Source organism: Telopea speciosissima, chromosome 4 (assembly GCF_018873765.1).
Source record: "Telopea speciosissima isolate NSW1024214 ecotype Mountain lineage chromosome 4, Tspe_v1, whole genome shotgun sequence".
In the NCBI taxonomy this organism is placed as follows: domain Eukaryota; kingdom Viridiplantae; phylum Streptophyta; class Magnoliopsida; order Proteales; family Proteaceae; genus Telopea; species Telopea speciosissima.
In genome coordinates, this window is record NC_057919.1 from 30391951 (window position 1) to 30406004 (window position 14054).

The window sequence follows — 14054 nt, forward strand, 5'->3', positions numbered from 1 at the left end:
TTAAGAAGGAGAACCAGATGCTTGCTTGCAATTGTCTTCCAGGTGAGGGACCAAGGTCAAGATTTATCTGATATTCAAGAATCCACACCACGACCCCTATGGAAACGAAACCAACCATTGTCACCAGCCAAAGACTTAGGCTTAAAGGTTTTACGACCATCCAAGATTCTCTCTCCATATTATCTTTCATTGGCACTACCATTGTCACCGTAGATTTTGTAAAAGGCATTGTGTGATAGAACTTGATAATATTTCATTAACCTTGATTCTCTCTACAGTAATGGTAGAGTATATATACAAGAGTTTACACTTGATCTTATGAAATCCTAGAGAATAATATACAATAGGAAACTAGGGATTACATGAGATATTGCCACATGTGATAATCTTGAGCTGGTAAGTCTTTATATCCAAGGAATTGCACATGTGATAATGGAGAAAATGGTAACTGCATGGTAGGTGGAGAGAAAATAGGGAGAGAGAGGATCTCTCGGTTGATACACCCCCTCAAGGTGGGGATTTGATTGGCCGAATCTGCAGCTTGTCACGGAGAAAATTGAATCGAGCGGTGCTAAGTGCTTTAGTGAATACATTGGCGATCTGATCATTGGTTGAGATGAACTGGACCTGTAGTTCTAACAAAAAAAAAAAAAAAAAAAAAAAACTGGACCTGTAGTTCTCGGGCAGCGACTTTGTTATGAACAAAGTGAAAGTCAATCTCCACGTGCTTTGTGCGAGCATGGAAGACAGGATTCACCGATAAGTAGGTGGCCCCAATGTTGTCGCACCAGAGGATGGGAGGCGATGTGATAGGGATTCCAAGTTCATCAAACAAGGAACGTAGCCAGGTTAGCTTGGCACACGCATCAGCCACGGTCTTGTACTTAGACTCCGTTGAGGACCAGGCCACAGTCTTCTGTTTCTTCGAGGTCCAAGAGATCAAATTGGGACCCATATAAATAGCATAACTGCCTGTTGATTTCCTATCTGAGCTGTCACTGGCCCAATCAGCATCAGAGAATGTCTGTAATTGGATACTGTTGGCTTTAGTAAAAAATAAGCCTTGATCATGAGTGCCCTTCAGATACCGTAAGATACGTTTCACCATAGTCCAGTGATCCTCAGAAGGAGCGTGCATATATTGGCAAACCCGATTGACAGAGAAAGAGACATCGGGGCACGTGAGTGTGATATACTGTAGAGCGCCAATGATCGATCGATACAAAGTGGGGTTGGTCATGAGAGCTCCCCTGAAGCAGATGCCGAGGGTGTGGTGGCCATGGGAGTGGAGACGGGTTTGTAATCTGTCATGCCAGCACGCTGTAATAGATCAGATATATACCGGGACTGTGATAGCAAAACTCCATCCGATTGATATATAGTCTAGACACCAAGGAAGAAGTTGAGAGGTCCGAGATCCTTGATTGAGAATTCAGTGGCCAGCTTAGAGAGATCCGTTACATGTGTGCCCTGGTTACCTGTAACCAAAATGTCATCAACATAAACCAGGACATAAGTGGTAGTGGGCCCGTGCATATAAATAAATAGGGAGGGGTCGGTTTGGGAGGACCAAAAACCAGAGGAGACAAGGAACTCCGATAGCCTATGGAACCAAGCCCGCGGGGATTGTTTAAGCCCATAAAGGGATTTGTGAAGGCGACACACACGATTGGGGAGGGTCGCATTAGTGAAACCCTATGGTTGAGACATGTAAACCACTTCATCAAGCATACCATGTAAAAAAGCATTCTGAACATCCAACTGTCGGACCGACCATCCATTAGAAACCGCTAGGGATAAAATGGTGCGAATGGTGGTCGATTTGATGACAGGGCTAAAGGTTTCATTGTAATCCAATCCAGTTTGTTGATGGAAGCCCTTTGCTACAAGACGGGCTTTATGTCGCTCAATCGAGTCATCAGCCTTGCGTTTGACCCTATAGAGTCATTTACAGCCAACTAGATTTATGGATGCCTGATAGGGCACAAGTGACCAAGTACCATTTCGTAACAAAGCATTAAACTCATCAGCCATCGCCTGATGCCAGTGAGCAGATTTATTTGCCTGTGAAAAGCAGGTGGGCTCAATTATGAGGTCAACAGTGGTAGAGTGGTGTGAAGGGCGTTGGGTTGGGGTAAGGTGGTGGGGTCGGCATAGAGCTCAAGAAGGGATCAGGTTTTTATGGGAGGGCTTGGGGGGATTCTAAGGGAGCCGTGGGTGGGGGGAGAGGTAGCCGTGGAGGGAGTGCTAGGGTTAGGTGAGTGGAGAAGGGGTGGTGGGGGGGGGGTTTGTGTAGGTGGGGGAAGGTCGTGGTTGGGAGGTGGAGGTGTGGGAATTGGTGGGCTAGCAATGTTAGGTGCCATGGCCCAAGAGATAGGGGCGGTTGTAGGGGAGTGGAGGGGGGAGATGCTTGTTGAGAAAATGGGAGTACATCCTCATCAAAGCGGACATGGTGGGAGATGTAGATCCGATGGGTCAAAAGATCCATACAACAGTAACCTACATGTGATGGACTATATCCTAGAAAAACATAAGGAGAAGATCTAGGGTCCATCTTATGGGCAAGGTAAGGTCTAAGCCAAGGAAAACAAAGGCAACCAAAGACACGGAGGAAAGAGTAGTCAGGGGCATGTTGGGTCACCAGTTGATAGGGAGAAACATTCCCAGTAACAGGAGAGGGCATACGGTTGATTAAGTAAATCGTAGTCTCAAATGCATAATCTCATAAATAGGAGGAACAGATCCATAAGAGAGGAGGGTGAGGCCTGTTTCGGCAATATGCCGATGGCGTCTTTCAACAGAGCCCTGCTATTCATGAGTGTGCAGGCAGGAAATGCGGTGTTGGATGCCATGGGTGGCAAAAAAGGAGGAGAGGGAATGGAATTCACCGCCCCAATCAATTTGGATAACCTTGATGGGATGTGAAAATTGTCTTTCCACCAAGGCTTTAAATTTAATGAAACTAGGGAATACATCAGATTTTAATTTCAAGGGATAAAACCAAATGAACTTGCTAAAATCATCAGCGAAAATTAAAAAATAACGGTAGCCTTCAAAAGAGGCAGTTGGATGAGGTCCCCATACATCATTGAAAATTAAATCTAAAGGAAAATTACTACGAGAATCAGTTGCAGGTAAAGATAAACGATGGGCCTTGCCCATTTGACAAGCAGAGCAGAGGTGAGGTGTCCGTGGAAGATGCTGATCCAGAATCATGAGACGAAGAACACGAACATGTGGGTGTCCCTATCGATGGTGCCAACGATCATAGGAAGAAGCAGATGCCAAGTTTGCAGAAGGAGGGGAGGTAGTGGACATGGTATATAAACCATCTTTACTGGGTCTGGAAAAGAGAGTCGCCTTGTTGACCAGATCCTTCACAAGAAAAAAGGAGGAGTGAAACTTAAAGAAAACATGGTTATCACGACAAAATTTTTGAACAGAAAGTAAAGAGTTAGTGAGGGAGGGGACATGGAGAACATTAGAAAGCAAAAAAGAACGATTAGAAGAGGGAAGAGACACAGAACCGGTGTTTAAGATGGGTAGACCATTACCATTACCTACTTGTAGCTGATTGATACCTGCCTTTGGATCATATGTAGAGAAGGATTGGAGATCAGGGGTAGCGTGGTGAGTGGCACCTGTATCAGGAATCCAATGGGTAGGGACGTGGGGCTGTTGTGGAGGGACGATGGAGGGGAGAGGGTTTTGGATGTACGGTTGAGGGTTATGGGTGTAATATGCGGTGGGATGGGGTGGTGGGCGAGGGTAAAGGGGAGAGGGCAAAGGGGTAGGGAGAAGTGGTGGTTGATGATTGTTGTTGGAAGATTGCTGGCGGTAATAACATGAAGGGGCCTAATGGTTGGTGCGGCCACATATGGTGCAGGGGCTGTGTGCATAAGCATTGGATCGCCCAAAACCAAAACCATGACCACGACCTCTAGGGGTGCCACGGCTAGCAGAGAGAGAGCCGGAGCCACGGCCATGCTAAGTGAGGTTGGCTGATGCGACGGCGGATGGATCAATTGTTGCACGACGTGAGGTGATGAGAGATTCATGACTCATGAGGTGCCCATGAAGTTCAGAGTAAGACAGTGGTGGCTAATGATACATCATTGTAGGAACAACGGATTGATACTCTTCACGTAGAGACCGGAAGATGTGAATGTTGAAGTCCTCTGTGGGGAGCGGCTTTCCGGCGGCAGCTAGTTCATCGGAAAGTTCCTTTGCTCGATGGAGAAATTGAGAAATTGTTTCATCATGTTTATGCACCAAGTTTTGAAGTGTAAAATTGAGGGCGAGCAGGCGCGGGGTGTTAGGATTGCTGAAGGCTGCAGTGAGGGTGTCCCAGATTTCTTTGCTGGTAAGACGACCAACAGCCAAGGGTAGAGCATCCTTGTTGAGAGAGGTGATAAGGAGCCATTCCGCTGCTTTCTCAGGATCATCAGGGCATGGTTTATCACCAATAACATAGTCATAAATGCGTAGTCCGATCAGGTAAGGAACAACCTGCGTTTTCCAGTAGATGTAATTGGTGGAGTTCAATTTGATGGAGAGAAAGTGATGGGCACCCGAACCAGGTGTGGGAGGTGCGGTGGAGGTTGGGGGAGGGGCAGTGGAGTTCACAATGGAGCTGCTTTGATCGGACATGATGTCCACTCGTTGGAGGGGAGAAAAAAAGGAGAATTAGTTAGGGAAGGGGAGCTCGTTTGAGCATATAGCTCTGATTACCATGATAGAACTTGATAATATTTCATTAACCTTGATTCTCTCTACAGTAATGGTAGAGTATATATACAAGAGATTACACTTGATCTTATGAGATCCTAGAGAATAATATACAATAGGAAACTACGGATTACATGAGATATTGCCACATGTGATAATGCTGAGAATGGTAAGTCTTCATATCCAAGGAATTGCACATGTGATAATGGAGAAAATGGTACTTGCATGGTAGGTGGAGAGAAAATAGGGAGAGAGAGGATCTCTCGGTTGCTATTGTGAAATCTACATAAACTGATCGCTTCCCCAAAATCGTTATATCTCCCACTGCTGCATCAAATTAAGTTCTATTTGTTTCCAATCACAAGAGAATAAAATTAGTACTAATTCATTCAATGGAAATGGACATTTCAACTTTAACCAAATGGAAATCACCACTTAGGCCTTCAAAACTAGTGCTCAAGATAGTTTGCGTTTTGCGAAGTTTTGGAACTATTGTACTAACTTTGCTTAACATTAGGGGGAAGGTTGATATTTTGACAAGGTTTGGGGTGTCCGTGATATATTGTAAACTTAGAGGGGGTGTTCGTGAAATTTTCCCATATTTTTTTGCTTTAGGTCAGCAAAGATATATATTAAAGAAAATAATGAAAGAAAATACATAACAATCAAGCTATAAGAAGCCCAAAAAATCAGTCCCCATAACCACATTGGGCAATGCCATCAGCAGATGTAGAGCAATCAAAACAAGAGAAAGCACCTCAACTAAACCTTAAATGAGGTTTATCTAAAGCATCCCAGCTTATTTGATTTATGAAAAAATGAAGGGAAAAACCCAAGAAAACGAAGCACTTGAAGCAGCTACATGTTTAGCAAGTACGTCCACTGAGTTAACTTCACGATAGCAATGTGTAGACACTGATTTTTGTCACCCCCTCATTGGCGATGATGACAACGGGACATGGACGATGGACGACACACTTGTTTGAGTTAAAATAATACCGCAAGCGTACGGGTCAATCGTAGCTACGGGTCGAACACGAGGAGATATACGCCACTCTATTTAACTAACTTAAAAGTAATGCAAAGTGAACCAAATTAAAGTGTTAAATTAAACTAATGAAAATTAATGCAACCTACTCATAAGCATCTAACAAAATTAAGAGATTAAATTGGCGTCCTAACACATGAGCATCTAACCCATCAAACTAACGTAAATTGAAAGGAATAAAAATACAGCCACACATAATAACCACATAAAAAGGAATAAGGGAATAAAAGTGCATCCACAAATCACAACCGTATATAAAATAAAAAATAAAAGAAATAGAGGGAGAAGAAGAAGAAGATAGAGAGAGATAGAGGAGAGGGAGAATGAGATTAAGGGTTTAGAGAATGAGATACCTTGATGTGCTTGAATACTTAAATAAACTCACCATGGCTTCCTCTTCTAAATCTCCATGTCTTGTCATCAACATAGGAACTTAGACTAGGAAGTTTTAAACTAAAACTATTACAACCATTAAACTAGACTTATGAAATCAAAACTAAGAACTTAAGCCAAAAATAGGAAAAGAAGAGAAAATTTCACTAAGTGAATAAAATAAAAATTATACTAAAAAACCGAATTAAAATTGAACTAGAAACTAACTAAAAACTGAAATAAAAAAACTAACTTCTTACAACCCAGAGGGCAAGGGGTATTTATAGGGGGAAGAGAGGAGAAGAGAGAAGAGGGAAGTGTAGGAGACATATTCCCTAAGAAAAGAGAATATTCTCTTCTCCTTCCTCGTTTACAATGCCTTGAATCCTAAGAAAAAAGAAAAAAATAGAAAGAAGAATAAGAGAAGATTGTTTACATAGACCTGCTATTTTTAGAAAAGTAAATTTCTAATTCTAACTTGTGCTTCCTTTTCTTTGTAGATATCTTCTCCAAGCAATAAAATCAAAGCATCTTTGATTTTTCAACTTTCCATAGGTGAGAGAATATCTTTCAAAATAAATCTATCCCAAGTAGAATTCCAGAATTGCCTTTGAGAAGTTGGAGGAGAGAGAGAGTAAGGGTAATGACTAGGATTCCTTCAAGAATAAATAAAATACCCATTCTGTCCTTCAGAAAACGTGGAGTATGGGGTGCTTATATAGGCCTCACCATTGTGTTCCTTGCGAAAAATCACCCAAAATAGACCCAAATTTCGTCCAATTTGGAGTTCGGGAGCCCAAGATATCTCAAGTTGAAGTTGGACTGTCCAGAGCCCTCCAAATGGAATCTTTCGGGTACAAGAAATATAACTTCTAATAATTGCGTTAAGGCCCTTGAAATCTGAACTTTCGCTTCACTTTGTCCTCAGCCGACTGTCAATAATTACAAATAAACCCCTATAGACCATTTTAGGTGCCGTTACGGAAACGGCCGTAACTTCTTCGTTTCAACTCGGAATCAAGTGTCGTTTGAACCGTTACGAAGCTGACTCGATGGGCTACGCATCCAAGCCATTAACACCTTTAAACAGCTTAAAAACATTTCTGTAGCATCATCTCCTCCATTTTCACAAGAATTCACCTAAAACCTGAAAAGCACAAGAAAGCACCGAGTAACTCTGTCCAATGTGGTAAAATGTATGCTTTATGCCTTAAGATTTCACACATAAATGTGCTCATCAGATTCCCCCACACTTGAACGTTACTTGTCCTCAAGTAAAGCAAAAACAAAAACTAATCTAGAATGCAGAAAATCCTAACTCACTTTCGTAGGAATCACGGTTGCACTTAGCATGTGCAACAAGCCTTTAAACCCCTAGGTTACCCCTAGTGGATGAGTTTTGTCTCATGGGTGTTTGTAGTGAATATACACCCAAAATTCAATTGTAAATGAATGCTACAAATTTTAATCATGGCATAAGTAGGACAGTGCACATAATCCCAAAAAGTGCTCAACTAAAGATCAAGGGGCCAAAGGTTCCCCCACACTTGAATTTTATCACCCCACATCAATTCAAGTAACAAGAATGCATCAAGGTTAAGGGATCTCCTCATATTTTCTGAACACTACTCACCTTCAAGTAAATCACTGATAGCATCGATGGAACCAAAGACTTAGGCATTGAGTATTGTTGACCATACTTTCTTTTCAGGCATTAAGGCAAAAGCTTTTTTTTCCTTTCTCAACAACATACTCTTTTTCTACTCCACTACTGTTTCCTGAATGACATGGTGGAGCATACACCAGACACCCAAATACTTGGTAGCTTCACTTTTTGCATATATCCATAAGACATTGAGACATTGATGCAAAAGTTTTTTTTTTTTTTTTTTTTTGTTTTTTTTGTTTTTTAAGTTTCCTTTCAAGGAATTTCGATCAAGTCACCCTGCTTCATGAGGCACAGTGCACTGTCTAGTCCCAAGGAATTCCACTTTCTTTTCTGTTCCTTGTTTTTTTTCTTTTTCTTTTTTTTTTCATTCACTTCCACTTTCATGCCTTGCCTTGCCACAAACAAATTGGTCTCAACTACTAGCCAAAAGATCAAAGGGTCCATAAAACACATAGAGTAATTTAGCCATCAAATGAAATAGTACTCATATTTTCCAATTCAATCCCCATCACCGGATACAAACTAATTACAGTCCTTGAAAAGGGATTTCTTTATTATTTCGCATGCTCGGGCACCTAATTCCCTCTTTCTCTCACTTTGCAATCAAAGAAACATATGCACATAACCAAACTACCACAATCAAAATTTACCAATTAAGCCCAATATCCCTCCCACACTTAATTCATGCAGTGTCCTCAATGCATGCATAAAAGAAAGAATAAGGACAAGGGAAGAGATGAAAGGGCTTACCAGATATAATCAACAAAGAGGATCATGAAGAGTCATGAGCTCTACAAAAAGTGCTATGAGCAGCAATAGAAATCTCAATCCATGACCAGTAAATGAAGAAATAGCTTCAGAACCAGAAAACACTCGACCATGAATTTTAGTAAAGCGAGAAATAATACGGAAGTTAAGCACAACTGAGAAATATCCAATAGAAAAATCTGTCATCATGGGACAGTGAAAAATGAAGGCAATAAAACTCAGGCCATAAATCCTCCCATTCTCTCCCGTTTGCAATGTAGAACACATGTCATTATTGTAAAAGCCAACCAAGAATGGATCACAATAAGCATAAAAAGGATTATGAATAACCTCATCAACATAATCATAAAAAATGGGAGGTTGACTCAAATCAATCCTAGCAATAAAACTATCCGCTCTTTGTAGAACTTGGTTTGCTAAATAAGGATCATGAAAATATGCTTGAAACGCATCTTGACTAACATTGTCCTCCTCAATAAAATCATCAAACCTAGGAAGTTTGGACAAATCAACAAACGGGACAATGGAATCCTCAAAATGACCATTATCCGGGTTCTCCAAAGAGAGAGGGGGAGATCGAATTTCCTGGGTTTCTATGTTATTATGAAAATCTGATTCTAAATCAATAAAAACACTAGGCTCACTAAAATCAAAAATTTCAGGAAAAAGTTGGACTTCCTCAGGTAGCTCATCAAATCTCGCTTCACTAATATCCTGAGGAGACTCAATCTCAACAAATAAATCATCATGAAAAGCAGCTTGTTGGGAATGACTCTCATTAACCTCAAACTGGGGTGGTGGACTTTCAATATCATTAAATTGGGGATGGGGTGGTTCAGGCTGACTAGGTAATGTACCCGTTTCCTCCTCTTGCACCATGGTTATCCGTTGAGAGAGTTGCTTCTTCATGGTATTTTGGCTTACTGTGAGAAGGTCTATGTATTTTTCAAGCTCACTCAGTCTGGCCTCCTCACCCATGTTTTGAAACTCAAGGGGTTGGTGATATGATTCAAGGAGAGGTGGCCCATTAAGATTTAATGGAGGGTTGGGCATTGGAGGACCAAACTGACCATGATATTGGAAATTGGGTGGTCCAGCTTGGTTATTCCATTGATCCCACAAGAAATCGGGATGATCACTCCACCCCTGATTGTAAGTGCCAAAAGAATTGTATTGAAATTGAAGACTCACATTCTCATCACCATAGTTACCCCCATAAAGATTAGGGCATCCTTCCATAACATGGATTGTTTGGGGATGTAACCAATCAAAATTTTTCGAAAGCCCATAGTTGGGTTGGGGAGCAAAATTGTACTGGGGTGGTGCAAAATTGTTCTCTATCTCACTACTTTTGGCTTCCCTAACCTGTTTAAACATTTCCTCCAAAATCATGGTTGCCTTAGCATAGGTCCATCTTTCCCCCAAAGTCTTATTTGGAAGTGCATCTCCCATAATTCTAAACCAACCACCTATCCCAAATTGAGGTCTCCCATAAAAAAAATAATTTAAAGAAAAATAAAAGACTAGAAAAAAAAAATACTAAAAACAAGAGGGAGTCCAAGGTAGATAGTGCATCTATCCCTCAGAAATCGAAACAATGGTTCCAAAACTGTAAAGTTGCCATATAGGTTGACAGCAAGGGAACCCGTATAGTCTTCACGAGCCACCTACGGGCGACTCCAAATGGATTCTGATGTAGGGTAGAGGACTACTATACGTTTATATTTTCAACGCTCTCACTATGTCGCTTTCCTGTTATCAAGAGTGGTCACCTCCAAAGATAAGTCACATGCCAATCCAAACCACCCAACGAATCAAGGGGCACCAAGATTGGCTGGGTTTGGGCATATGAAGGACTTTAGATTGGGTGCACACTATTGAAACAGAAAAGAAACAAGAGAAGGTTTTCAAAACTTTTTTTTTTTTAAAAAAAAAGAAAGAGGAGAAAGAGAAGAAACTAAAGCACTTGAATTACTTAAAATCAAAAAAATAAAGTGGTCAATAATCTCCCTATGGCGCCAAAAATTTGTTTGAGTTAAAATAATACCGCAAGCGTACGGGTCAATCGTAGCTACGGTCGAACACGAGGAGATATACGCCACTCTATTTAACTAACTTAAAAGTAATGCAAAGTGAACCAAATTAAAGTGTTAAATTAAACTAATGAAAATTAATGCAACCTACTCATAAGCATCTAACAAAATTAAGAGATTAAATTGGCGTCCTAACACATGAGCATCTAACCCATCAAACTAACGTAAATTGAAAGGAATAAAAATACAGCCACACATAATAACCACATAAAAAGGAATAAGGGAATAAAAGTGCATCCACAAATCACAACCATATATAAAATAAAAAATAAAAGAAATAGAGGGAGAAGAAGAAGAAGATAGAGAGAGATAGAGGAGAGGGAGAATGAGATTAAGGGTTTAGAGAATGAGATACCTTGATGTGCTTGAATACTTAAATAAATTCACCATGGCTTCCTCTTCTAAATCTCCATGTCTTGTCATCAACATAGGAACTTAGACTAGGAAGTTTTAAACTAAAACTATTACAACCATTAAACTAGACTTATGAAATCAAAACTAAGGACTTAAGCCAAAAATAGGAAAAGAAGAGAAAATTTCACTAAGTGAATAAAATAAAAGTTACACTAAAAAACTGAATTAAAATTGAACTAGAAACTAACTAAAAACTGAAATAAAAAAACTAACATCTTACAACCCAGAGAGCAAGGGGTATTTATAGGGGGAAGAGAGGAGAAGAGAGAAGAGGGAAGTGTAGGAGAAATATTCCCTAAGAAAAGAGAATATTCTCTTCTCCTTCCTTGTTTACAATGCCTTGAATCCTAAGAAAAAAGAAAAAAATAGAAAGAAGAAGAAGAGAAGATTGTTTACATAGACCTACTATTTTTAGAAAAGTAAATTTCTAATTCTAACTTGTGCTTCCTTTTCTTTGTAGATATCTTCTCCAAGCAATAAAATCAAAGCATCTTTGATTTTTCAACTTTCTATAGGTGAGAGAATATCTTTCAAAATAAATCTATCCCAAGTAGAATTCCAGAATTGCCTTTGAGAAGTTGGAGGAGAGAGAGAGTAAGGGTGATGACTAGGATTCCTTCAAGAATAAATAAAATACCCATTCTGTCCTTCAGAAAACGTGGAGCATGGGGTGCTTATATAGGCCTCACCATTGTGTTCCTTGTGAAAAATCACCCAAAATAGACCCAAATTTCGTCCAATTTGGAGTTCGGGAGCCCAAGATATCTCAAGTTGAAGTTGGACTGTCCAGAGCCCTCCAAATGGAATCTTTCGGGTACAAGAAATATAACTTCTAATAATTGCGTTAAGGCCCTTGAAATCTTAACTTTCGCTTCACTTTGTCCTCAGCCGACTGTCAATAATTACAAATAAACCCCTATAGACCATTTTCGTGCTTCGTTACTTTAAACGGCCGTAACTTCTTCGTTTCAACTCGGAATCAAGTGTCGTTTGAACCGTTACGAAACTGACTCAATGGGCTACGCATCCAAGCCATTAACACCTTTAAACAGCTTAAAAACATTTCCTTAGCATCATCTCCTCCATTTTCACAAGAATTCACCTAAAACCTGAAAAGCACAAGAAAGCACCGAGTAACTCTGTCCAATGTGGTAAAATGTATGCTTTATGCCCTAAGATTTCACACATAAATGTGCTCATCAACACTCTCCCTATTTCTAGACCCAAGATAGCTGACCCATAAGACCAAGTACCATGTTGAGCACAAAATGACCCATTTTAGGTCCAAAAACAAGAAAAAATGGCACTGCGACCCCACGGCGCCGTAGACCCCTTCCCACGGCATAGTGGGGATGTGTACCGGATTGCCACAGCGCCATGAGAGGGTGTGACATTAGCTTGCTGACATCATACACAGCGCCGTGAAGGACTTATCTGGCCAGGAGAGAGAGAGGATCCCTCCCTATAAATAGGAGGGTCCCCCTCCCTCATTTTCTAAGGGATTTTGGGTAGAGAGACCCTCCCCAAGGGATTTCCACCCTCTTTGTCTCATTTTTTTACCCTCTTTGCTCTCCTTTCTCTTATGAGAGTGTGAGTGAGTGAAATTTTCTTGGTCATGGATAGATCCTTCGATTATCCCTTCGAGCATAGAGCACTCCTGCTCCTAGGCGTTGTTATCCCGTCAGTGCACGGATAACCATCAAAACCCCTTTATTTCAGACGTTATTTTGTCTATTTTCTCTTCTCCAAATCATTTGAAAGAGTCGTTACTCTGCCTAGAAAGAATCGCCGTCAGTCCATTCGTCTATCTCCCTTGAGCCAGGGGAATACAACCATACAGGTATAATTACTGCATTCTTGTTGATTCAATGTAGTCCTTTCGTATTTCATCATTTTAGTCCGTATTTCTCATATATGTAATGTAGTTTATTATGTTTTAGTTCAATTCAGAGCATCTGAATGTAGTTCATAATATCCCCCATCCCCGTAATAAAAGAGAGAGAACATTCGTCTTTATGTAGCATCTAGTACATAGAGACCGGCTTCGGCTGGGCGAGGTGGGTGCCTAACACCTTCCCACACTCGTAACCTGACCCCTTACCCGAACCTTTGGTCAGACTATATGGAGTCATGTAACCCGATTCCGTTCACAACGGATAGGGCTACACTTAATAGGTCCTAGGCCCTAACCCTAGGTGGCGACTTCACATTATATTAGTATATTTTAATGCATGATCCTAATCCCCCATTTATCAATATTATGCATTGACAATATTATCTATTATCCATCTATATATATATATCAAACCCATGTTGCCCATAAGGCTGAGGAACCCTCGTCCTGAGGACCACGGTACTTACACAATGAGATATTCCCCAAGAGATCTTGTCGAGATAGCTCTTGCAATACAACCATTGCTGACTGAAACACCAAGGAATAATGGCTTTTCTAATACACCATACAACCGATTGAGAGTCACACTCTACCTAGATCCACAATAGATTTAATGACATTGAAATTCAGATTGCTTCAAAAAACCGCTGCAAACTCAGCCCGAAAGTTAGATGTAATACCTTGGAAAGAAGAGAATCATTGCATCGACCTACCCAGATGATCTCTAATCCCTCTAGCTCTAGAGTTACTAGGCTTACCCAAATAGCATCCATCAATGTTGATTTTAATACACCTCTCAACTGGGCAAATAAAAAAAAGTTCCATTATTTTCTAGGAGGAAACAACAGGTCTCACAAGGCGTAGAGAACTAGAAATCTACAACTCCTTCATTGATTTAATCTTCACAAGCAAAATTAGAGAGAAATCGTGAAGGCCATTTAGAACGGCCTTAACAAGTAAAGCAAGATCCCTATTGGAATTATCAAACCATCTTCAATTGCATTCCATCAAGTGCTAGTAGGGAATATAAACTAAGGAAGCAATCCAAACCATTTTCAAAGGAGAAAT

At 40.6% G+C, this 14054-nt stretch overlaps 1 protein-coding gene across 1 annotated transcript; it reads right to left on the reverse strand.

The window, feature by feature from the left end:
* Positions 1 to 4101: 4101 nt before the first annotated feature.
* On the reverse strand, positions 4102 to 4650 carry LOC122659185. Its single transcript, XM_043854323.1, has one exon. The coding sequence runs from the start codon at positions 4648 to 4650 to the stop codon at positions 4102 to 4104; it is 549 nt and encodes a 182-aa protein (XP_043710258.1).
* Positions 4651 to 14054: the final 9404 nt, after the last annotated feature.

Coding starts and splice junctions, on each gene's coding strand:
- LOC122659185 (XM_043854323.1), bottom strand. CDS start 4,650: ATGTCCGATCAAAGCAGCTCCATTGTGAACTCCACTGCCCCTCCCCCA.